General features: G+C 38.8%; 1 protein-coding gene across 1 annotated transcript in view; it reads right to left on the bottom strand.

The window, feature by feature from the left end:
• Positions 1 to 27,606, bottom strand: part of RSPO3 (R-spondin 3) — a 92,699-nt gene that overhangs the window by 22,292 nt on the left and 42,801 nt on the right. The window contains exon 4 of the mRNA XM_025294804.3: positions 25,839 to 26,036. Coding sequence (XP_025150589.1) covers positions 25,839 to 26,036 — 198 coding nt within the window. The remainder of the gene's footprint in view (positions 1 to 25,838; positions 26,037 to 27,606) is intronic.

Below are 27,606 nucleotides of genomic sequence, written 5' to 3'. Positions count from 1 at the left end.
TATCCTCCTTGCCATTTTCGCTTCTTGCATCTAGGATGGTTTCTGGAATACAGCAGTTACTCAACTCATAAAGTCAAATGAAAGGATGAATAGACAGAGTGTTCAATGCCAGAATCATGCAAAGCTGAGCAAACAGTAATACCACAAAACTTAATCAATGGAAGAGTTTGACAATTCTATTCATGAAAACAGATTTTCTTATAGGACATCAAGTTTATTTTTTTAGACTTACTTTGCCTTTGTCACAATGATATTGCTTTGTCAGTTTCTTTACATTCTTTTTAGTAAAGGAATCTTTGTTTTTGGTGATGGTGTGATCCTGTAAATAAAACTGTTCTATATGAGGAATGGCATCATCACGTCACTCCAGCTGGAAGCAAGGCTTACTCATGGTACCGTTACATCCAGCTTTCAATTTTCTAGGCTTCAGTTTGTCCTCTAATTAATATGCACAACACATGCCTGATGAGTTAGAGATGATGGATTTAGTCATATTTTCTACAGTCTGTTTATGAGAAGGATTAACTTCTTTTTTAAATCAGTGAGGATAGTCAGAGGGGATATATAGAGTAATGAAAGAACCAGGCAGACAGCTGAATCTGTCAACAATTTCTTATGGAGGAAATCATCACTGTGAGTCTTCACTTCATAAAAAGGAGCAATGCCAGTTAATGTTTGGTCCTTGGCTTGGTAATCATTTATCCAGGGCCCCTTCAGAGAACATTATGTAAATTGGGCAGGGGGGGGGCTTCAAATTTATAAGTAGTGTGGCTTGTTTTGCTGGAACAGCTCAGTGGCAGGCAGAATAAGAGCCTCCCAAAGCTGTCCATGTCCTAATGCTGGAGCCTATGAATATGCTGCTTTACAAGGTAGATGGAATTAAGGTTGCTATTCAGGTGACTTTGAGATGGATAGAATATCTGGGATTATCTAGGTAAGCGTAGTCTAATTTCACGAGTCCTTGTGTATGCATTTTGGGTCACTTCAGTCATGTCCTACTCTTCATGACCCCGAGGATTGTAGCCTGCCAGTCTTCACTGTCCATGGGATTCTCCAGGCAAGAATACTAGAGTGGGTTACCATGCCCTTCTCCAGGGGATCTTCCCAACCCAGGGATTGAACCTGGATCTCCTGATTTGCAGGTGGATCCTTTACTGCTGAGCCACTGGGGAAGGCCTCATGAGTCCTTAAAAGAACTTAAAAGGCAGAGGCAGAAGAAAGAGTCAGAGATATGGTATGGTTAAAGACTCAACCTGCCATTTGTGGCTTTGTAGATGGAGGAAGAGGCCATGAGTCAAGAAATGTGGGCAATCTATACAAGCTGGGAAAGGCAAGAAAATGAATTCTCCCTTAGCACTTCTAGAAAGAGATACTGCCCCTTGGACACCCTGATTTTAAACTGATTAGGCATGTATTGGTCTTCTGACATAAGAGAATTGTAAGATGATAACTTTGTGTTGTTTAAGACACTAAATTTTGGCAGTGATAGAAAACTAATATGAGCCCAAACTTTGTAATGGTTTTCTTATATTTAAGCTCATAAATATACGCCAAAATGGTTTTGAAGGCCATTTGCTATTTAAATGCTCTAGGAAACTTGAATGGATCGTCTTGGTTCTGAATAACATCTCGCTTGTCTACACAGACTTTTAGAACATGAGCACCATACATTTCTTTCTGGCAACTTTCTTCCTGGACATTTGGAGAAACTGAATTTACTGATGATCAAGTGAAAAATAGTAGATCAAAAGCAGCCAAATGTCAGAAATACTAATTTCTTAAAAAGTTCATAACCTCTAATATTTATCCAGTTCTGTGAGAACCAAAAATTTGCTTCTCCTGAAAATTACCTGATTATTTTAAGACAAAGTTGTGAAACAAGATGGGTCCTTTCCATCTTATTTTTACATGTATGGTGAATACATTTTCTGCATCAATTTGTGAACAAGGATTCCTATTAAGCAGAAATTCATCTGGAGTATATCATCTGCAAGATCAGCTTTAAGAGAAACGAAAGAATGTAAAAACAGGGAGATTCTTTAAGAATGAAATTATGCCTTCCTCCAAGCACCCTCACCAGTGTGGTTATAGAGCTTCAGGGAATTTATTCCAATGTTTTCTGAACTCACAGTGTTCGTTGCTTTACTTCTTCCTATCAGAACCTCCTGAGGTCAGAAAGTTTTGCCCTTTTCAGAGACTTTTTTCAGCCAAATGAAGGCTTCTGAGCTAACCAGAAATCAAAATGGGATGCTGCATTATGTCAGAACTGCATGTTTAGTCTGCTTTCTTAGAAATAATCAAGAAAAGTTAGATGTGAAAAGTCACAGATGTTCCTTTCCCAGCAATATTTTCATACTTTTGAAGCATACTATGAAAAAATCTAGTTACAATCTAGAACAATATCTATTTTGTATATCCACATATTTTATTGATTTATATAAGTTAACTAAAGATAAATATCTTTTGGAAATGTCTAAGATTATATAATAATATGATTCTATCATATATAATATGTAATACAAGGCAATAAATGTTGTTTCATGTTGATGTTGACCCTTAACCCAGCATGTCTTTCTTTGAAAATTCATAGGAAATAGATATTCTACTATTTATTCTGACTTATGTGAAGTGTTAGTCACTCAGTCATGTCCGACTCTTTGTGACCCCATGGACTCTAGCCCACCAGGCTCTTCTGTCCATGAAGTTTTCTCGGCAAGAATACTGGAGTGGGTAGTCATTCTCTTCTCCAGGGGATCTTCCTGATCCAGGGATTGAACCTGGGTCTCCTGTATTGTAGGCAGATTCTTTACTGTTTGAGCCACCAGGGAAGCCTATTCTGACTTACAGTTGAGCATATTTATAGCATGGAGAATATTTTTAATTTATTAGACTTCCAATCATTTTAGGAAAATCTTTGAAGAGGTACCTAAAAACTAAGTTGCCCAAAATTTAATCATGTTACTTGTCTTTCATTTTTATTATTATGTGAGAAAACAGGGCTCAAATTTAAGCTGCCTTAAGACATATATTCTGAGTTTAGTAACTAAGCATGTGTATATATCTTAGAGAATCTCAAGGAGTTTTTGTAACATTTAAAGTTGTTGTTCAACCCAAATTCTACAAAATGTCACTACTTGTCGACTTAATGTATAATCTACCATTTAAAAATATATACAGTGAAATAAAATTAGTTAACATTTCAATATTTGAATTAAAGATAACTATAGACTCTTTCACAGAATGTAAAGTCCTAGAGAAACAGGTAAATACCTATTAATATTCTATGAATGCCAGATTCATTAAACATTTCATTCTGTTTCAGAAACGAGTCAAAGGACTGTAACCCACAGTATGAGACTAATACTAGTGAAACAAAACTTATTATTCTATTCAGTCATTGAAAAAACTCAGCAAAACCCCAAGAAACAAAAACAAAACTTTAAGACCACTATTTGGCTGTCTCTCCCTCCTTTCCCTGGACAGCCATTAAATAATTGACTTTTGAGGAAAAACAAACACATTTGTAAAAAGTTTGGCTTCCTGTGAGTCCTTTCTCCCTTTGTCTTTCATCTGTCTTACTCAAGTTATTAGAAAAAAGAGAGAAAGTAGATGCAAATCTTCTTAATTTACATTTTAAAAACTGCTTTTCAGTTCCTGTTTAACCAATTTAGTTGTTCACCCAACTCTGATTATTCATCTTTATAGTTCCTGACTTACTCGTCACACCTTATCAGAAATTCTAATAGAATACAGAGTTCAGTTCTTGTGATCAGAACTTATTACTGGCATGGAATATTTGGTGCCAACCATAAACTAATTTCAGATTATGTTTGTATCCACATCCTCTTTTTGGCAGGGCACTCTCTTCTGCTCGGAGCAAATATACAGGTCCTGCCTGCTGGATGGCCAGCTGGGTTTAAGAAGGAGGCAGGACCTCATGGTTGATAGATACCAGATGAATGTGCCTCTTCTGTACAGCTGAGATATGAAATTGTTGTTGGTGACCATTTGGTACAATCTGGTAGCTTGAAAGGCTGGGAATTCACATTCGTGATAATTTAAGCAGATTTTAGTCTCACTGGCTTATTCCCAAGAATTGGGTAACATGTTATAGCTTTTGATGATTTGTTGGTTATTTGTTATTCTTCTAAATTCCCAAAGAATGAGCAAAATATCCAGTGGGAACACTGACGTGAGCAGCAGACTTAACAGTCACTTTTGTGAGCCATCAGCCGTGGCATATCACAATAAAAACCCCCAAGGCAGGCCAATTTTTGGGTCAGAACTCTCTCCAGTTAGAGGAAGGCTCTACCATTAAGAAAAGAACAAGTTCAAAACAAGTCTTGGTTTAAAATGTAAGGTTTGATAATCTTTGTAGGGTGGAGGGGGGTGGAAACAGGTAGTGTTTATTAGAAGTAAAAATTTGCTGCCATGGAGAATCATAGGGATTATCAAGAGTATTGTAATTCAGCAACAAGGAATTCACATCTTGTAACGAGTGTCACCTGAGTTAAATGAAGATAAACTTGAACACTTTTTTTCGTGCTGCATTCCATGGGGTCGCAAAGAGTCGGACACTACTGAGCTACAGAACTGAACTGAAACTTTGACTTTTATTTGAAATTAAATAAATATATAAACCCTAGAGTAGAATATTTCTTCTTTTATAACATATCTTGAGGTTTTTCACTGTCCAAACCCCGGATTATTATAAATTCATCCTAAACTACTTTCTGGTGATTCCTAAGATAAAGTGCTTCCCCCCCGACCCCCCCCCTCCCCCCCGCTTCCTAGATATTAAAATACATTATGTTCTTTTAAAGGCTAATTCCCTCCATGTGTTTGGCCATATTAAGAATAGTCATGAAAAATGGCTGACCTAAAATAAAACAAGTGGGACTTTAGGACTCAAAGAAGCTGATAGTTAAGAGTGAGCATTTAGGTCTATTCACACACAGAAAAAGGAAATAACAAGTTCCCTGACATTGGAGCGTCAATTTCTTTTGTTACAGGCTTGTACTTCAGCTTCTTTTTCTGCTTAGTCATTGCTTTAACTCCCACTCTGAGATTAATTGCATGACCCTTGGAGATGAATGGTCTTCTACTTAATCTTAGCCAATGCAATCTGGACAACCTCAGGGTTGGTGAGGCTCCTCTTGGGTGGTTTTTTCATTTGTTTTAAGAACATTAAAGTATCTCATAAATCTATATTTATTATATTGGTGAGTAATCTATTATAATTAAATATGAAATGCTGAAGACAATGTTAAGGTAACATTGGGGTCACAAACACTCTTTTTATGGTGGTTTCATGGCTGCAAAAATACTCTGGAGTTTGCTTTTGTCTTTATGTCTGCATCTGTTTAACATTACGAAGCATCCAACAGCATATCATTTTCAAATGGGCACTTTGTGTTTTAAAATAATAGTGATCTTTTTTATTACAAATACATACTGCTTGAAACAAAAAATTTAAGATGAATCTTGGAGGGAATACGGCTAATAATACCCTCATTCAAAATGAAGTGTCTTCACTCACCAGTATTAGAAAATTTGGTAAGCCAGTCTTAATAATACCGTATTTACGAATATTCGGGGTTTAATACTACATCTGTTCCTATTAGTTTTCAGATTGAGACCAGTATGGAGATAAAAGAAATTAAGTAATAAAAAAAAAATTCAGCTTATGTGAATTTGGAATCTACGTTCAGAACAAACTATGATAAATATGCTGAAATTGACCTTTGCAATATCATCAGGGAGAAAGAGGATTTGTTATGCAAATTAATACTGAAACAAATGGTTGTTTTAGAAGTGTTTAAATTATCAAAAAATATAAACTTTTCCAGTCTTTTATATCATTTACAAAAAAAAAAAAAAAAAAAATTCATCTTACCAGAAAGTATTATTTGATAACTGAAGCAGCTCTCCTAACCAATTTTACACCTGACTACAATAGGTCAATCATATGCTTTTGAGGAAAGTATCACAACTACATATCGTTCAAACATGTTCTGTAATTCACACCAGGAAAGCTATTTCTTTGGATTTGCTGAGTTTTCAATATTTAGCAGATGCAACCCCTGCCCCACCCTCCACTAACCTCAACAAAACTAAATACCGTGCTTTGGGACTTTCTCTTCAGTAAAAGGACTCAATTTTCTAAGTCAGACAGATGAACAAACCAAAACAAATGGGCATACCCAAAGATAAGAGACACTGTCAATTATAAGGATAAAACCATGAATCAACAAATAACTCATACTAGGAAAATAAATGCTAGAGGAAAAATGAATTATATAACATAATGAGAGTGAGGCCATTTCAGTAAGCTGGGAAAATTACTACTTTTTGTATTTAAATGTGCTACAAAATCTATTCACTAAAGAGTTTTAAAACTGAATAAAGTTTCATGCAATTGTACCTGAAGTCAGGGATACAAAGGAGTTACTCATAATGATTCCCCGGCTAGTTTAACGTGTTAAGATAAAGTTGCCCTGAGCAAGCTTCTTTGTAAATCTAAACACTATTTTTATCAGACATTCTTCCAAATTGGTCTAAGAAAATTTTACTGAGTACTTCAAATGGAACTTTATTGTATGGCTGATAATAAATACAAATAGATCATACAATGGACTTTGTTAAAAAAAAATGTAGTTGGTGACTACGTTTCCAGTTCTCTTGACTCCACATGTATTATTTTAATTACTTTTTAGCACATGTGTACTTAACTTTTGAGGAGAACGAAGTAAGACTAGTTACATTCTAATGGTGCCAGAGAATATGGTGGGGTGTGTGTGTGTGTGTGTGCGTGTGTGCTAAGTTGTGTCCAACTCTTTGTGACCCTATGGACTGTAGCCTAGAAGAAGGCAATGGCACCCCACTCCAGTACTCTTGCCTGGAAAATCCCATGGACGGAGGAGCCTGGTAAGCTGCAGTCCATGGGGTCGCTAAGAGTCGGACACGACTGAGCGACTTCACTTTCACTTTTCACTTTCATGCATTGGAGAAGGAAATGGCAACCCACTCCAGTGTTCTTGCCTGGAGAATCCCAGGGACGGGGAAGCCTGGAGGGCTGCCGTCTATGGGGTTGCACAGAGTCGGACACAACTGAAGTGACTTAGCAGCAGCTGCAGCAGCAGCAGGACTGTAGCCTGCCAGACTCCTCGGTCCATGGGATTCTCCAGGCAATAATACTGGAGTGGGTTGCCATTTCCTTCTTCAGGGCATCTTCCCCACCCAGGGATCAAACTTGCATCTCCTGCATTGACGGGCAGGCTCTTTACCACTAGCATTACCTGGGAAGCCCTATGGTGGGAGTGAGGTCAACTTGTAAAGCCATGGTCTTCATGTTTCCACAGGACAGCAGCAACAAAACAAAATCCAGCAAAGAAGCAGTTTCATAATGTATCTATTACCCTGCTTTTTTAACATCCCATGTTTCTTTTGCTCTCTTCACATTGTTCTTTTCCTGATAGGAGCATATACACCTTTCAAAAATGAGATTCAATGAAGTGTTTTTAAAAACACATGGGCAAGGCCAAAATGGCAAGCACCAATTTATTCTTATTTCCATGAGGCCATCCTTGAATTTGAAGATGTCTAATTATGTTTCATGTGCTCTAGAAGGCTTAATAGATCACTAGTAGGTTTTTACCACATCTTAATTCTGAAAATCTGTATATAATTGAAAGGAAACATATCCATGTGTTTCTGACTAACTTGCCATTAAGCTTATTTTGTGAGCTCAATTTCACATCTAAAAAATATTTAAAAGCCTCTTTAAATTGTTAAGCTTTTGCCAAGAGCAAGGTATCACAAACATGCACACCATTAGAAGTGGGCTGGTCTTTGACAGCCCAAACTAAAGTCTGTAAATAGATACCTAATAAAACTACTAGAGGAAATATATGCTCCCATCTTTTTGCAAACAAACAGCTTCCTGCCCTCTCTTTCCCTACCTGGAGGAACATGCTATATATATATTTATAATGTTAGAAATAAACTCTTCTTCTGTGACAGTCAGTTTCAAAGTTAAGCTACTATATTCTAGGAGGAATTTTACACCATCACCCTACCCTCAATCTCACGTGCCTTCAGCAGATGTCTAGAGCAATTGAGAGCAGCATGTGATTTTTCCATACAGTCGTGAGTTCCCAAGAACAAACCAAAAGTCATGCCGCATCTGCTTTATTCCTACATGCACATTGTGTTCTCTCTTGGAACTCTATCCTCTTACAGCTTGCTTCAGGCTTGGAAGCCTCCTGGGCTGGGAACTTTGCTCCACGTCTGGCATATTCACTGATTCACACGACACTTAGGAGACATATATATTTTGTAAACCGAGTTGCAAATCTGAACCTCTGAAATACATTTTTGTTTTTGTGAATTTCATTTTGTCTTGTTATTTTATAGTACTTGGATGAGGTATTATTTTTAATAACCTTTTAAAAACCCCAATGAGGATCTTTATTAGGTTCCATATTTAAATATAACCCCATGAAAACTGCATGTAAGGCACTTAGAGCCTGAAGGTCACAGACTATTGACAGACAGTATCTTTGTTTAGACAGTATGATGCTGCGAACATAACCATTTATTCCATTTGAATACGATGTTAGCAATTTGTGAAAAACATTTGACTTTAAAACAGCAGTGTGATTTGAGGCAAAAGGCCAATTTGCTCATTAAATTCAAGTTTGTTCTTTGAACAACAGAATGATTGTAAAACAGGAAAGATTTAGCAGATTTTGTGGTAGAAATAGAAGGTTCTCAATTTTACCAGCAATAAAATGACAATAAGAAATAATAGCTAATGCCAACCACATGTCTGGTGTGTATAATTTTCAAAGGTCAGAAAAATATAAATAAATGGTCATCTTGAACATGTGGCAAAAATGTTGAAAGACATAGCATAGAAAGAAGATTGGATTAACAGACAAAATATCCACGTTCTAGTCCTGAATCATCTATTTACTAGCTAACACTCTTAAGGTTGTTATAAACTTTTTTCAGCCTCAGTTACTTGAAATTTCACTGATCTTGGAGTCAGGTCTGAGTTTGAGTTCTATGTCTATAGCTTACTATGTGTGATTTATAGTCACCTACTCAGATGCATCTGGTCCCATCGCTTCACGGGAAATAGATGGGGAAACAGTGGAAACAGTGTCAGACTTTATTTTTTTGGGCTCCAAAATCACTGCAGATGGTGACTGCAGCCATGACATTAAAAGACGCTCACTCCTTGGAAGGAAAGTTATGACCAACCTAGATAGCATATTCAAAAGCAGAGACATTATTTTGCCAACAAAGATCCGTTTAGTCAAGGCTATGGTTTTTCCAGTAGTCATGTATGGGTATGAGAGTTGGACTGTGAAGAAAGCTGAGTGCTGAAGAATTGATGCTTTTGAACTGTGGTGTTGGAGAAGACTCTTGAGAGTCCCTTGGACTGCAAGGAGATTCAACCAGTCCATTCTAAAGGAGATCAGTCCTGGGTGTTCTTTGGCAGGACTGATGCTAAAGCTGAAACTCCAATACTTTGGCTACCTCATGCGAAGAGTTGACTCATTGGAAAAGACTCTGATGCTAGGAGGGATTGGGGGCAGGAGGAGAAGGGGATGAGAGAGGATGAGATGGCTGGATGGCATCACCGACTCGATGGATGTGAGTTTGAGTGAACTCCGGGAGTTGGTGATGGACAGGGGGGCCTGGTGTGCTGCAATTCATGGGGTCGCAAAGAGTTGGACACGACTGAGCGACTGAACTGAACTGACTCACTTGCACCCACGTGGCTCAGTGGGTAAAGAATCTGCCTGCAATGCAGGAGGTTCAGGAGACTCAGTTTCAGTCCCTGGATTGGGAAGATCCCCTGGAGAAGGAAATGCAACCCACTCCAGTAATCTTGCCTGAAACATCCCACGGACAGAGGAGCCTGGTGGGCTACAGTTCAAAGGGTAAAAAAGAGTCAGACACGACTGAGCAACTAAGCACTCAAATGCAAAGTCTCAATTTCCTCATTTTAAAAATGGAGTTGATAGTAGAAATGCAGAGATACCTGAAATAGTTAAAAGAACTACATGAGATAATTATGCAAAACTGCCAAGATCTAGACAAATCATATTGTTAAATCACAACCCCATCAGAAAGAATATATGTCAATGGATATGGTTATTGGGTTTGAGTAAAGGATATACAGCAAGGATATACAACCTAACCAAATTATTTTCTAGCTTTCTTGCCTGGAGAATCCATGGACAGAGGAGCCTGATGGGTCATAGTCCTTAGGATCTCAAAGAGTTGGACACGACTGAAGTGACTTAGCATGCATGCAGGCAAGGATACAACCCAAGCAAATTATTTTCTTTGGCTTTTTGAAAATGGTAATTTGTGGCCCACTATAATTACCCTGCCGCTAAGTACTTCAGTCATGTCCAACTCTGTGTGACCCCATAGACGGCAGCCCACCGGGCTCCTCTGTCCCTTGGATTCTCCAGGCAAGAACACTGGAGTGGGTTGCCATTGCCTTCTCCAATGCATGAAAGTGAAAAGTGAAAGTGAAGTCACTCAGTCGTGTCCGACTCTTAGTGACCCCATGGACTGCAGTCTAACAGGCTCCTCCATCCATGGGATTTTCCAAGCAAGAGTACTGGAGTGGGGTGCCATTGCCTTCTCTGATGCCTTACTCTGGAAAACCATTATTACTTCTTCATTAATAACTAGAAGTCTCATCTCCATTTTAATCATTTTATCAAGTTCCGAGGCATAATGAAACTAGGAAACTGAACTACCCCACCTTACCCCTTTAGTGTCCAGCAGTGAGAAAATTCTTCCAGTTGTTGTGCAATTTAGTGGGGCTCCATGGAATATTAAGATTTAAACCAACTCAGAATTTGAATTTTTTAAATAAAAAATCGACTATAAAAGCTAAATATGTTAAACAATCTGGTTTTAGACTGTAATATCAATAATTAAGGATTTACTAATGATTCATAAGCCTCCTTTCCAGAGAAATGTAGGTTTGTGAAAAGGCCTTTTAGTTTAAAGGAACAGAGTTTCATGGCAAATCCAATATCTAATATCATGAATTAAAGACAGTTTTATGTTTCCTATGGAACTTTGGGTTTTTGCAGTTAGAAGATTCTGGATCATGTGTTGGTAGTTTTACTCTTTTCAATATTCCAAATACATATATTCAAGTCCTTTGGGTCTTAAACTAACTTATTTTTTTTAATTTAGTATTGCACACACATTTTTAGTTAAGCAATAAACATCTGTCATCTGCCATTTATTAATATTAATTATAAATGGTCAGTGGCTCATGGGATCCAAGTACAGCAGCTGAGATTTTTCTACATCTGACCTCCTTAGAGTTTATATAAAAAGTGTTCAGAGTAGTTCTCCTAAGCTCCTAGCCAATTTAAAGCTGGTTTATAACCTAGTGTTTTCAATTCTGCATCTAGCAATTAAAAAAAGGAGAATAAATGACAAAAATCCTGAAAAAAAGCATTGTGCTAGGGGATTAGGTGGAACAAATAACAAGAATATGTCCCGGGACATATAACAAGGGACAAATAACTGGTCATAGAAAACACCCTCTTCCAACAACACAAGAGAAGACTCTACACATGGACATCATCAGATGGTCAATACCAAAATCAGACTGATTATATTCTTTGCAGCCAAAGACGGAGAAGCTCTATACAGTCAGCAAAAACAAGACCAGGAGCTGACTGTGGCTCAGACCATGAACTCCTTATTGCCAAATTCAGACTTAAATTGAAGAAAGTAGGCAAAACAACTAGACCATCCAGGTGTGACCTAAATCAATCCCTTATGATTGCTCAGGGGAACTGGCAAATAGATTCAAGGGATTAGATCTGATAGACAGAGTGCCTGAAGAACTATGGACAGAGGTTTGTGACATTGTACAGAAGGCAGGGATAATGACCATCCCCGAGAAAAAGAAATGTAAAAAGGCAAAATGGTTGTCTGAGGAGGCCTTACAAATAGCTGTGAAAACAAGAGAAGTGAAAAGCAGAGGAGAAAAGGAAAGATATACCCATTTGAATGCAGAGTTCCAAAGAATAGCTAGGAGAGATAAGAAAGCCTTCTTCAGTGATCAATGCAAAGAAATAGAGGAAAACAATATAATGGGAAAGACTAGAGATCTCTTCAAGAAAATTAGAGATACCAAGGGAACATTTCATGCAAAGATGGGCACAATAAAGGACAGAAATGGTATGGACCTAACAGAAGCAGAAGATATTAAGAAGAGATGGCAAGAATACACAGAAGAACTGTACAAAAAAGGTCTTCATGACCCAGATAACCACGACGGTGTGATCACTCACCTAGAGCCAGACATCCTGAAATGTGGTCAAGTGGGCCTTAGGAAGCATCACTACGAACAAAGCTAGTGGAGGTGATGGAATTCCAGTTGAGCTATTTCAAATCCTAAAAGATGATGCTGTGAAAGTCTTGCACTCAATATGCCAGGAAATCTGGAAAACTCAGCAGTGGCCACAGGACTTGAAAAGGTCAGTTTTCATTCCAATCCCAAAGAAAGGCAATGCCAAAGAGTGTTCAAACTGCTGCGCAATTGCACTCATCTCACATGCTAGCAAAGCAATGCTCAAAATTCTCTAAGCCAAACTTCAACAGTACGTGAACTGTGAATTTCCAGATGTTCAAGCTGGATTTAGAAAAAGCATAGGAACCAGAGATCAAATTGCCAACATCTGCTGGATCATTGAAAAAGCAAGAGAGTTCCAGAAAAACATCTACTTCTGCTTTATTGACTATGCCAAAGCCTTTGACTCTGTGGATCACAACAAACAGGAAAATTCTTCAAGAGATGGGAATACAAGATCAGCTGACCTGCCTCCTGAGAATGCATGTCAAGAAGCAACAGTTAGAACTGGACATGGAACAACAGACTGGTTCCGAATCGGGAAAGGAGTACGTCAAGGCTGTATATTGTCACCCTGCTTATTTAACTTCTATGCAGAGTACATCATGCGGAATGCTGGGCTGGAAGAAGCACAAGCTGGAATCAAGATTACCCGGAGAAATATCAATAACCTCAGATATGCAGATGACACCATCCTTATGGCAGAAAGTGAACAAGCACTAAAGAGCTTCTTGATGAAAGTGAAAGAGGAGAGTGAAAAAGTTGGCTTAAAACTCTACATTCAGAAAACTAAGATCATGGCATCTGGTCCCATCATTTGATGGCAAATAGATAGGAAAACAGTAGAAACAGTGAGAGACTTTCTTTTTGGGCTCCAAAATCACTGCAGACGGTGGCTGCAGCCATGAAATTAAAAGAAACTTGCTCCTTAGAAGAAAAGCTATGACCAACCTAGACAGCCTATTAAAAACCAGAGACATTACTTTGTCAACAAAGGTCTGTCTAGTCAAAGCTATGATTTTTCCAGTAGTCATGTATGGATCTGAGAGTTGGACTATAAAGAAAGCTGAGTGCTGAAGAATTGATGCTTTTGCACTGTGGTGTTGGAGAAGACTCTTAAGAGTCCCTTGACTGCAAGGAGATCCAACCAGTCCATCCTAAAGGCAATCAGTCCTGAATATTCATTAGAAAGACTGAGGCTGAAGCTGAAGCTCCAATACTTTGGCCACCTGATGGGAAGAACTGACTCATTTGAAAAGACCCTGATGCTGGGAAAGATTGAAGGTGGGAGGAGAAGGGGGTGACAGAGGATGAGATGGTTGGATGGCATCATTGACTTGATGGACATGTGTTTGAGTAAGCTCCAGGAGTTGGTGATGGACAGGGAGCCCTGACGTGCTGCAGGCCATGGGGTTGCAAAGAGTTGGACATGACTGAGCGACTGCACCAATCACCTCTTTAACCTCTGGTAGAAAATGAGTGCATCAGTTCATTAACACTATAGAGATTTTTGTTGTAGTACTAAGAGAAAAAAGAGGAAAACAATTACTGAGCCTGAACTTTAGAGCCCACGAACTGCAGCTACTGAAGCCCGTGCACCGAGAGCCTGTGTTCTTTAACAAGAGAAGCCACTGCAATGAAAAGCCCATGTATCACAACTAGAGAGTAATCCCTAGCCTCTGAAACTAGAGAAGGCCCGCCTGTAGCAATGAAGAGCCAGGGTAGCCAAAAATAAATAAAAAATTAATTACTTTTAAAAAAGCAATGAAAAATGAGTGCCACCATGTTTCCGGACATTAGTTGTCACATAAGACAAGAGTAAAAGGGATATTTTATTTAAAAACGTACATTTTGCATTGAGATAGAAAACATAATTGGACTCTGTTCACAAACCATTTCCTAATTTTGATCTCTTGCAAAAATTACAAAAGTTGGCTTTTCCAGCAGAAACAACAAATAAACAAAACAAGCTTTTACAAAACATATTTTTCAATTATGGCAGCTTGGGCTCACAAAGGATAGAGTTATGACCGGGTGGTGTATACACAGTATAAACACAAGAGTTCAGTAATTAGGTTTGAGTTAATCTTAAAGTTCCAGTGGCCTGGTGCATAATCAAGCAAGAGGTCATTACCCATACTGGTGGTAAATTTCACACAGAACACTCAGCTGCTAGAAATGGAAATGGACATGTCTTTACTTTAGCCTGCACAAATCAATCCCAGAAACCATTCATATGAATAGTGGATTCTATTTCTATTCATTTGAGAGACCATATACTCATAAAGAAAGGTTTATAGCAAACCAGAAAAATCAGAAAAAAAAAATCAGTTAAAATATTTGCATTATGCTGGACACGCTTGTCTAGTCTAAAACAGATGAAGTAAAACTTTGATTAAACTTTTTTACTTAAACATTTTCTTTTCCATAAATAATATTGGATAGGGATTACCCTATAGAAGAGTACAAACTTTTTAATTTTGGGCTTCCCTGGTTGCTCAGATGGTTAAGAATTTGCTTGCAGTGTAAGAGATCTGGGTTCGATCCCTGGGTCAGGAAGATCCCTTGGAGAAGGGAATGGCTACCCACTCCAGTATTCTTGCCTGCAGAATTCCATGGGCAGAGGAGCCTGGAGGGCTACAGTCCATTGGGTTGCAAAGAGTCAGACACACTGAGCAACTAATATTTTTGTTTCTTCAGCCTAGCACTCTTATTTCTACATGGAACTGCCACTCAAAATGGCCCATGTGTCCCTTGGCTTCAACAGTGGGCATGTGACTGAGGCAGACCAATCACAGCACTCCATTTCCTCTGTCACAGTGATGGGTTCAAGGGTAGACACATGAGTCAAGCAGGGTCAATTTGCATCTCCCATGTGATTGGATGAATGGATGCTGAAAGAGAGAGCTTACTATCCTTTTGGACTGAGAGCAACCTGGATGTAGACTTAGGGCTTCCCCAGCCAAGCTTTCCCTGTGAGTAGAGACAGACTCCCTGTAGCAGGGGAGAACAATGCCAATAAACAAACACAAACAGAGGCAGGATGAATTGAAATGCCAAGAAGGAGAAAAGAAGATGTATCCAATGATACTGTTTGAGCACTTAGAGCAAGCTGTGTTTTCAGCCAATAGGTTCCTTTTTGCTTAAGTTAATTTGAAATCTGTCATTTTTAAATATCCTAGTAAGTACACAGAGGGTAACAGTGAGCTTGGTGAAAAAGGACTATCACTGAAGGATAAATACTCTGACATAAACTGTTTTACTCTTAATAATGACAACATTTGCAAATAATTTTTTAAAGAAACTTAAAAACAGTAAGAGAAGTGATAGAAAACATTTCCGATTTAGGACATGAAGAATGAGGTGCTTTAAGCAAAAGGAAAAACGAATCGAATAGAAAATAAAATGGAAAGTGAAGTACATGTGAAGGAGAGCAGAAACTTAGTAGAATAATGGGTTCTGAAGAATTTATACTCATTTTGCACATGTTACCGATAATAGACCACAGGTGCCAGCCACTGCGCTGGAATTTTATGCTGGGGTTTGTCCATTAGTACAAAAGTACACCATAATCTATTTGGGGTCTGCTTTGATAGCAATGTACGAGAATGAAACCATTCAAGTGATCTTTCCCTTTCATGATGCTAAAAATGATAGGGTTTTAATGTAAACAAGTTTGAGAATGTTTCTGTTTCAGTGAAGTCAGGGAATTTCATTGCAACCTGGTTGTATTGACTTGGTGTTGTAACCTTGGTTGTATTGGCCTCTTGGGAGGCGGGTGGATGGAGGTAACTAGTCTTTTCTGTCAGGCTGTTAACAATCTACAAAGTTAGTCTGTAACACTTCTGTGAAGTTACCAGAGTAGATAAAAAAAGAGAACAAGATAATAATCTATGGAAAGAATAATTCTTTTGTGCCTTCAAATGTGAGGTAATTTCTTTGCCAAAGAGGTTTCAGCAACACCAGCAGTTTCAAGGAGTGACTGTGTTTGGGAGGTGGGAAGGAGGACAGGAGCATGAAAGGAGGAAGTGTCTTTTTTGCCGGAGAAATGTTTACTTTGTAATTAGCAAAGGACAAGAAGGCCCTTTTGGAAACTATACTTGGGGGTCCAGAATTTAAATTTATGCTGATGCTCCCTGAGGCTCTCTCTAGGGAACCCTCCTCATTGGCAGGGATCTCAGCTGGCTGGAACAGGCTACACACGAAGCCAAGGTCTCAGGGTCATTTCTCCAAAGAGCCCGTTAACGCAGCTCTGTTCCACAACTACAAGCTGTACCTTTAACCCTACTCAGTCATCTCACAAGCACACATTAGCACATTGACATGGTGGTCACAGAGAAAAAGATTTGCCTGCAGACCAAAAAGAAAAGCAGGCAGAGATTGTTCGTTCTTGCCAGCATAAACAAATGTTTTTATAAATGCAAACGAATGAAACTGCAGCTACTGACAGAACAAATCACGATGAAAACTGTCCACACAAGTGGATGCTACATGCGAGCTGATCGTTGATGGTCTTTGCTCTGTGGCCCAATATAAACCATGACGGGCTCCCCAGTGGTTCAGTGGTAAAGAAGCCCCTACCTTCCTGTGGATGAAACGTTAAGAGACATGGGTTCGATCCCTGGGTGGGAAGACCTCCAGGAGGAGGAAATGGCAACCTACTCCAGTATTCTTGCCTGGGGAATCCCATGGGCAGAGGAGCCTAGCGGGCTACAGTCCATGGGGTCGCAAAGAGTAGGACACGACTGAAGTGATTTAGCACACACACTTAAACACACTTAATAGAATAAGAGATTCACGATAGCCGGGACTTCTGTCTTTCCTGTCCACTGCTATTGGGTTGGCCAAAACGTTCATTCAGGTTTTTCTGTAAGAGTGTGTGGAAAAACCTGAATGAACTTTTTGGCCAACCCCAAAAGTGCTGAAAGTGCCAAGCATAAGCTGGTGCTTTAATAGATATGTGTTGAGTGTATGAGGGTTTCTTGACTGGCCTTTTAAAAAATGATTATTAATATTCCTACTCTTCCCTTTACAAACTAGAAAGTATAATAGAAATAATCTATACACTATCTCCTGTATCAACTGTTGAATGTGTTTTTACAAAGGAAGAGCCATTACCTTAGACAGGAAGACAATGCTGAATAAAAGAGCAGTCACACTCATCTAACTACAAACAAGAGAACGACCTCTGTGGTAGATGGAAAAAAACGGTTACAGGTCTCTACTCATCCCTGTATATGCATACCAAATCGCAAAGTAACTCTGGGGACTTCTCCCTGCAAGAGGGGATATCTATTTCTTTAACTCTTGAATCAGGACTGGCCTTGTAACTTGCATAGACTAACAAAACATGGTGGAAATAAAATTGTGCCAGTTCTCAGCACATACTCAACAGGACTGCTTCTCTTCCTCTTAGAACATTATAGAATTCCTGGCCACCTTGAGGATGATAGAAATAGCAGTTTCCTCTGTGCTCAACCAGTCTACCACATTAGGGAACCAGCCAGAATTGCACAGTGGATCCCAGCCCACACTGCCCATCCACATTTATTGTTTTAAGCCTGTATGTTTGGGGGTTATTTCTTATGGAGCATAAATGAACTGAAACAGTTTCATCCCAACACACAGGACGTGAACAATGGCAAGACCATTGCCTGGTTAGAGGCTGAAGAATGCTTTGTATACTACAGCTACTACTTGATTCAACTTCCTGATCAATGTGCTCTGTCACACATACCAATGGGTTGAAAGCATCAGATATTTATAAAAATCACAAAACAGAAATCTCAGAAAATATAGGCATTTGCAAAAATAATTTGTTATAAAGAGTTAGTATAAAAACTATTTTAGAATAGAGATGCTGCAGTGTATGTTCCAACACACTGGTAAAGCCTAAAAATGATTCTTCTACCAGCAGAGACTGCACAGATGATAGTGATACTTAAGTATTTCACACTGTGAATCGTGTCCATTGTGAATTTTGACCACTATGAATAGCTCTCAAATCTCAGAGAACCTCCAAAAATGGAATGGTACAAACTTGGTATTAATTTTAATGAGGTAATAACTTGGCTAAATTATAAAAACTAGTATAGTACCTGGGATTGCAAAACATGAAATGAAAGGCATCTTACCTTCTGCAGAACTTTTGCATTAACAGAAGTTTAAGAATATACAGTGGAATTGTATTCAAGTTTTTCATTAACAGAGATTAAGAATATACAATGGAATTGTGTTCAAAGCAAGAAACCTAATAACTGTCATTTCACTTTTTTTCGAAATCTGTCTAGGTGCTGGATGTGACCCTTCAGTTCCATTATTACAGAGGGGAGTAAACTGTACATATATAAACGAGCTTAGCATGGTCTTCACCCCACAAACCTGGGCAACAGATAATGCCTGCAAAGATCCTGCCATTGTAATGTCAACGTCAGAGGAATCAATGAGAGAAACTGGGGCCTATCACAGAGGCAAACTCTTTTAACCATATGGATAATAAATTTGGACACATGGCTGTGGAATTGGCAAGTTGATTTGATGCTTCAAAGATTAGGTTGGAATTGGCAGGAAAGAAACAAAGTGGAGTAACAGTTGTGAACATAGTGAAGGAAAAAATACATAATCAAATAAATCAGTGCATAGGCCATGTGTGAACATGACTGAGATGGACTGGAAGATGAGCCATGTTGTTATGGGGTCTTTAGAGATCAGTAACAGTAGCATACCTGTATTAATATTAAAAGCCCCAAATTTGTATTTGGTGATAGCATATACAAACGGTAATCTTTTGGTCAGTAACAATGGTACTCTAAGTCTAGTTTGAGTATTTATAGAATTTAGAGATAAAATTTTGAAGTATTAGGTTAAACTCTAGTGAAAGTGAAAGTCACACAGTCATGTCCGATTCTTTGCAATCCCATGGACTGCAGCCTGTCTGGCTCCTCTGTCCATGGAATTCTCCAGGCAAGAGTACTGGAGTGGGTTGCCATTTCCTTCTCCAGGGGCTTTTCCCGACTGGGAATTGAACCCAGGTCTCCTGCATTGCAGGCAGATTCTTTACCAACTGAGCCACTAGGGAAGCCCATGAAATTGTTAATATTTGACTATTGACAAGCAAAGTAAGAGCTAGTCCCTGGTGGCTTAGATGGTAAAGAATGCAGGAGACCCAGGTTTGAGCCGTGGGTCTGGACGATCCCCTGGAAAAGGGAATGACAACCCACTCCACTATTCTTGCCTGGAGAAGCCCACGGACAGAGAAGCCTGGTAGGCCATAGTCCATGGGGTTGCAAAGAGTCGGACATGACTAACACACACACATTTATGTGCAAGAAAATGGCAGTTTCATGTGGTTTAACCGAATAGACAGGAAAGCATTAAAAAACAGAGATGACTATAGTCACATAATTAGTCTTGGTGAAGAGAGAGCTATGGGGCTTTACTGGTGGTCCAGTGGTTGGGAATCCTTCTGCCAGTGCAGAGGACATGAGTTTGATCCCTGGGTTGGGAGGATCCCACATGCCGTGGGGCACCTGAGCTCGTGCACCACAACGACTGAGCTGGAGCTCTAGAGCCCACGTGCTGCAACCACTGAAGCCTGTGCTCCTAGAGCCTGTTCTCCGCAAGAAGGGAAGCCATGATAACAGGAAGCCGGTGCACTGTGACTAGACAGCAGCCCCCGCTCGCCGCAACTAGAGAAAGCCGTGTGTAGCAACAAAGACCCAGTGCAGCCAAAAAATGAGCTAAACATTTACTAAACAAATGACAGGCCTCTCCACTGGGGACATTAGATGAAAAGCTGGGTTTAGCCTTTAAGAGAAAGGCCACACATTTATATGAAGGACCATATCTCAGAGTGAAAGGCATTATATATTTGCAATAGATTACTTTTCCTAAAGGCTTTAAACATAGCTAAATATTTTTGTATGGTACTGGAATATTTTAAATTCAAAGTGAAAGTCGCTCAGTTGTGTTGGACTCTTTGGAATTGTAGCCCACCAGGCTCCTCTGTCCATGGAATTCTCCAGGCAAGAATACTGGAGTGGGTTGCCATTCCCTTTTCCAGAGGCTCTTCGAAATCCAGGGATTGAACCTGGCTCTTCTGCATTGCAGGCAGATTCTTTATTGTCTGAGCCACCAGGGAAATTGGGTGGCAAAAACTTCCCCTCTGTTCCACCAAATTGTTCTTGTCACCAAAGGTTTGCACCATGCAGAGGTTTCCATTGGTGGCAATGAAACCTTGCCTTGGTTGAATGAAAACTTACATTGGTTCTTCACAGAATCTCAACAAAAAACCATTTAGGTAAGGGGCTGACTAGACCCTAAAGAAGGATCACAAAGAGAAACTGTTGAGTTTACACCAGGGTTTCTCCTCTTTGGCATAGTTCAGTTCAGTTCAGTTCAGTTGCTTAGTCGTGTCCAACTTGTGACCTCATGAACCACAGCACACCAGGCCTCCCTGCCCATCATCAACTCCCGGAGTCCACCCAAACCCATGTCCATTGAGTCGGTGATGCCATCCAACCATCTTATCCTCTGTCATCCCCTTCTCCTCCTGCCCTCAATCTTTCCCAGCATCAGGCTCTTTTCACATGAGTCAGCTGTTTGCATCAGGTGGCCAAAGTATTAGAGTTTCAGCTTCAACATCAGTCCTTCCAATGAATACCCAGGACTGATGTCCTTTAGGATGGACTAAACTGGCAGATAATTTTTGATGTGGGGGGCTGACTTGTGCATTGTAAGCTATTTAGCAGCCTTGCCCCACTAGATGCCTCTAACTGTGACAAGAAGATGTATACGCTGGGGAGCAGACTCACGACTGGCTGTAAACCAGTCTTTAATGCCATCCTTATCTCAGCTCTTTATTTTGTGGAATTTTCTCTGACATGTCAGAGGGCCAGTGTACTGACTGTGTGCAGGGAAAGAGCAGAGAGCACCCCGCCCCCTCCCCCCCCCCCCCACCAATGCTTAAACAGGATGAGTGTTTGCAGGCCAGCTGGTCTTCCTCCATGAGGTGAAGGTGGTGAGAGGACATCACCGAAATTCTCTAAGCCAGTTGGCATCCTACAATTTTGAGCTAATGAAGCCTTCTATTTGGATTTTGAAAATGGTTCCAAAAATTTTGGCTAAATGTCTTGTTTTGAATTTGAATGAATTTTTAATATGAATCCTTCCTGTAGAAAACTCAGCTCTTCATCACTGGAGTGGCTGTTACAAATATTTTAAGAAGTAAACCAGAGGACAGGGGCGCAAACCTGGGAACAAAGTAGATTCACTTTTTATTTGCTTCCTTTTTAAAAAACTAAATTTGCTGTAATTTTAAATATAGTGCTCATGATAAGTATAATGCATATGTATAATACTGGTATTTAAAAACATGATTAATAACAATTTGTAAGTTAACTTACAACACTTTTCTTCTATGTAAAACCTAGTAGAATTTTACAACTGGACTTAATTTTCAGAAGGCACATAAGGTGACCTACAGTACGTTTAAATAATGCAATAATTCCCATGCTTGTTTCTTCCCTGGAAATGTCTGGATATTTTCATTTGTTTATATTTTAATGGATTCCTTTTTTCCTCCTCTGCCAAGAAGGATGCTATTTCTTTCTTTACAGCAAGAAAGTAGACCCTGTCCCCATTTTTTTCCATGACTCTGTTCTTCTCTCTCCTTTCTATCCCAAGATCGTGTACTACATGTAATTAATTAGGATCTTGTTCATGCAATTCACCAAAGGACAAAATTTCTTTCATTCTTTGTAAATTTGTTCAAAACCCAGTATCTATCCGAAATTCTCTTCAGTTAATTAAAGCAATCTACATATGAATGGTTTTGTGAGGACTTCCCTGGTGGCTCAGACGGTAAAGCATCTGTCTACGATGCCGGAGACCCAGGTTCGATCCCTGGGTTGGGAAGATCCCTTGGAGAAGGAAATGGCAATCCACTCCAGTACTATTTCCTGGAAAATCCCATGGACAGAGGAGCCTGGTAGGCTACAGTCCATGGGGTCGCAAAGAGTCAGACATGACTGAGCGACTTCATGTTCATGTTCACATATGAATGGGAAACATTTTGGTGATCTGCCCTTCTTTGCATCTACCTTCCACTCCAAACAAACAAAAATATCACTCTTTTGCATCAAATGCAAACATGTATATACTTCCCTGCTCTGTTTCACTTCCCCTTATCTAAGATGGTTACACCCAATATATCAAAAGAGTTAAAAAGTATAATTTGGAAACCATTAAAAGTGCATTTTCTCCTTGCTTATTTCTATTTCAAATATATTGTTTTAAGGCATATGTGATACTAGTATATGTTATGTTAGCCCTCATAATCTCTTAAAATACATGTTACTTATCTGTGACATTTCAGATATATATAATTCAATTGAGATATACTCAACTAGAAACTACTGCAATAGTAATAACTTCTTATAAAAGTTTATAATTGATGGAGAAGTTAAGAGTGATTAAAATTCTGCATGTCAAGTAAAAGGAAATAATCCTAAATGTGCAAGCAAGTAGTGTATCAGAGAAAAGTTTAGATTTGGGGCTACAGAAAACACATTTATCGTCTTGGATTAATTTATGATAATTATTCTAAGCATGAGAAGAATATCAGTAAGAAAAATGTGTAAATGTGTAAGATTTTGCAACCAACTTTTCATATATATATATGTGAAAATTTCGTGTGTATAAATATCCATCTTACAACGAGAGTAATCCACTCTGTTACTAAAATCTAGTTCTTCTTATTCAGCTTCTTCTTTGTGTACATTTTGAAAAGTCATTTCTGGATCTTATCATTCTTCCCTGGAGACCTTGCCTTTGGCAATTACAACACAGCAGAAAAAATCCTGAACACATGCTCCATACCTTTTCCAAGTAAGAATTATCTACCTCTGTCTATTGTTAACCTCTTAGGCAGGGATGATAGATGTAAATTTAAATTCAAGATTTTAAGGCTAAATTTTGTTTTATAAAGCCTTATCTTTTAGCTTACTCATATGGAAATGCTCAGCCATGAACCTAGAAGATGTTATTTTGTGAATCTACAAGGATTTAGGTGCAGCTCAAGTAACAGCTATTCTAGTGGTAGGATAAATTGTATCTTCATCACTTTATTGTGTTTATATTCATCATTTTATTGTATAGCTCTGAGATATACAATATAAATGAGAAGGCTCTGGGTAGTAGTATGATTTTGATGTGATTTTTGCTAGAGTGGCAAGTTCAGAAGTCATAATTACTTTTCTATTTGGTTTCTTTCATATTCAAATAGATATTTATTTTACATTTGAGTTATTATTAAGAGAAGTTATGAAAATCAATAGATTAGAGAAGTTAAGGAAAGAAGAAAAAAGTGGTTTCCTTCCTATCTTAACTTTCTAGATAGGCTACTTGAGAAAATACTTTTGACAGACATATAAAAAGATGACTGAAAACTAAATAAAAATGGAACTGAATCTTGAATTTAATTATACATGTAATCCACACTTCCTACTCGGTAGTCTATTGATTATCAAATTTGGAAAAGAATAAAGCACCTAAAATTTTCTAGTTGTATAAAGTTCTCATTGTAAACATAAAATGTCATTGTATCCTACTTAGAAGGGAAGAAAAAGACCAGAAAGAAACTTAAGTCAATCTTATGTTACAGGTTATTATTTTAAACTTCTTATGGCATTTATTTTACTTGCTGCTAGTCTAAAACCTAACATTTTTCAATGTTTAAGTCAGTGCTAGCAAAATATATTAGAAAACTACTTTCTCAAATAAAAGAAATAAAATGTAATTAGTATCATAATTTATCTATTGGATGAGATTTTCTTCACTTATATTTTAAAAGCAAAGTACACTACTGATTAGTAATGTAGAATCTTTGTGGAAAAAATAATATGAACAAAGACCACCTGTGAATCATTAAATTTCAAGAAAATTTAGTAAACATAAGTAAATGTACGGCTATGGGAGCTTACCAACAAGTAAGAGTGATGAAATATTTGATTTCCAAATCCAACTTTTAAAATCTAAGATGTTTTAAATTAATTGGTAACAAATGTCAGAAAGACCTTTTTCACTAGCCAACTTTCATTCCTTAAACCTAATTTTAATCAAAACCTCCTATAAATTTACAAAAGTTTGAAATTTCCTTTAAAATAATCCACGTACTCAAGAAGTTTGTCACATTAACTACTTGATTACTAATGGCAACGGCAGGCTGTACCCATCCTGACGGTGGTCAGCTTGGTCTTCTGGTACAGGGAAGACATTGCAAAGGATGGGTGACCCAAGTTCTTTCTTGTATGAGCAAAGTTCAAGTTTCACAGCACTCTCTTCTGTGTTTCCATTGAGTGTTTTCACACACCAAGTCTCCCTTCATATGTGATACTATGATTATCTGCTTAAACTTATCTCAACCCTCCACTGGACTCTGAGTGTAACTTCAGAATAGAGATGGTACCCTTATAGTTGAGAATCCCAAGTGCTTAGCACTATGTGTGGCTATAAAGTAAAAATTCAATAAAATGATGAATGAATGAAATAAGCAAAGGAAGTTCAACTATAGAGTCAGCCAAGCTATAGCTTGGCTGCATTAATTTTTTCAATTAATTAATTGAAAGGATCATTTATAGAGTCAGCAGATTACTACTAATAGGTACATAGCATATTTGTAGGCAGTGGTACTGGGGATAAGCAAGAAAGATGGAAAAATTATATTTTAAAAGTCAACAGCTGCAAATCTTCTAGATAGATGTTTAATCACCAGAAAGCATCATATTAAATGATACATGAGTTTTCTTTAGCCCTAACAAGACTTCAGAACAAGCCCTTACACAGAGTTATTTAATATTGATTTGGTAGGCTCTATAATCTGATATATTAAGTTAGTGTAATATGAAAAAATCTGGGGATAAATTGTCATTAATGCTTGTATTATGCTAATAAAATATATAACTTTTAAAACATGTTTTGCTATAAAAGCTTAACACCTAATTGCACTACTTTGATTTGTAGGAAATGAAAAAAGGAGTAAGTTGGTGGCTGGTATTCACCATTCTCATGTGTGTACCAAATGCTGTTTGACTTTGCATTTCTGAGGCTTCCCATGAGTTTGCCAGGTACTAGGAAGATGCGTGATAGGATAGATAATAGCCCCAAAGGAAGATATAGACATAGATGCATTATAATGCAGCTCCTTCTCCAGGATTCATTTAGCACACTTGTGTGTAAAGTTCTGATACCAAGCTCCATTTTTAAGAATCACCATCTCAAGATTCTGTACTTTACAGCCAACATATTCTTTGGTACACATTTTAGACTTTTTTAGACATGAGTGATCATACTAAATGTTTCCTAAGAAATAGTGAAATTTGCATCAAATCATGTGGATCCAACTGAGCACATATTGTTAGTATGACTGTACCTCTTTCTCCCTTTGGACACTTCTTCCTTTGTACTGTACACTTCCTTGCCTCACTGGTAGGGGGACACAGGTTACCCTTTGCTGATGGATGCTGTATTATTTCTCGGACCCGTGTTTCAGTTCCTCTTTTGAAGCCGCATGTTTTTCCTTTCTTTGTGCATGGACTCCAAGGGCTCCATTCACTGGCCTCACAGTGCACTGAAACAGAACACCAGAAACAGCCTCAGTTCACTCACACACAGTTTCACAATTGTTAAATAAACAAAAAGGCTTGCTTCCATCAGTACTTGCCCAAATTCTGAGCAGAAATCCTGCAGGACGAAACTGGGCAAGATGACTTAAGGAAAAAGGGAAAGGCAGGAATAGAATGTTTTCCCCCTTTTAATCCTGATATTATCAGGTAAACTCACTCTTGCATTGGGTTTACTTTTCACTGTAGATTTTAACTCAGGCATTAATGTAATTACTCACGAGTAACCAATGCTTTATAATTTCTAGAGCACTGCTACAATTTATGTATTTGTTTATGGCTATGCTGGGAAGAATTGATGCTTTTGAACTGTGGTGTTGGAGAAGACTCTTGAGAATCCCTTGGACTGCAAGGAGATCCAACCAGTCCATTCTGAAGAAGATCAGCCCTGGGATTTCTTTGGAAGGAATGATGCTAAAGTTGAAACTCCAGTACTTTGGCCACCTCATGCTAAGAGTTGACTCATTAGAAAAGACTCTGATGCTGGGAGGGATTGGGGACAGGAGGAGAAGGGGACGACAGAGGATGAGATGGCTGGATGGTATCACCGACTCGATGGACGTGAGTCTGAGTAAACTCCGGGAATTGGTGATGGACAGGGAGGCCTGGCGTGCTGCGATTCATGGGGTCGCAAAGAGTCGGACACGACTGAGCGACTGAACTGAACTGAACTGATGCTGGGTCTTCGTTGATGCTTGGGGGCTTTCTCTTTTGTTTAGGCAAGCTGGAGCTATTGTAGTTGTGGAGCATGGGCTCTAAGGGCACACGGGCTTCAGTAGTTGTGGTGTGAGGACTCAGTAATTGCAGCTCCCGGCTCTAGGATACAGGCTCAATAGTTGTGACACATGGGTTTAGTTGCTCTATGGTACGTGGGATCTTCCTGGATCAGGGATCAAACTTGCGTCTCCTGCATTGGCAGGAAGATTCTTTACCACTGAGCAACCAGGGAAGCCCTGCTACAACTATTGATTGATCCTGACCAGATGATGACTGCAGCCAAGAAATTAAAAGATGCTTGCTCCTTGAAAGAAAAGCCATGATCAACCTAGAAAGCATATTAAAAAGCAGGGACATTACTTTGCCAACAAAGGTCTGTCTAGTCAAAGCTACGGTTTTTTTCAGTAGTCATGTATGGATGTGAGAGTTGGACTATAAAGAAAGCTGAGCACCAAAGATGCTTTTGAACTGTGGCGTTGGAGAAAACTCTTGAGAGTCCCTTGGACTGCAAGGAGATCAAACCAGTCAATCCTAAAGGAAATCAACCCTGAATATTCATTGGAAGGACTGATGCTGAAGCTGAAACTCCAATACTTTGGCTACCTGATGAGAAGAACTGACCTTTTGGAAAAGACCCTGATGCTGGGAAAGATTGTAGGCAGGAGGAGAAGGGGATGACAGAGGATTAGATGGTTGGATGGCATCACCGACTTGATGGACATGAGTTAGAGCAAGCTCCGGGAGTTGGTGATGGACAGGGAAGCCTGGTGTGCTGCAGTCCATAGGGTCGCAGAGTCAGAC

The sequence above is a fragment of the Bubalus bubalis genome, chromosome 10 (assembly GCF_019923935.1).
Source record: "Bubalus bubalis isolate 160015118507 breed Murrah chromosome 10, NDDB_SH_1, whole genome shotgun sequence".
NCBI lineage: Eukaryota > Metazoa > Chordata > Mammalia > Artiodactyla > Bovidae > Bubalus > Bubalus bubalis.
Note: the sequence above shows the minus strand (reverse complement) of the source record. Positions and strands in the feature narration are given on the sequence as shown.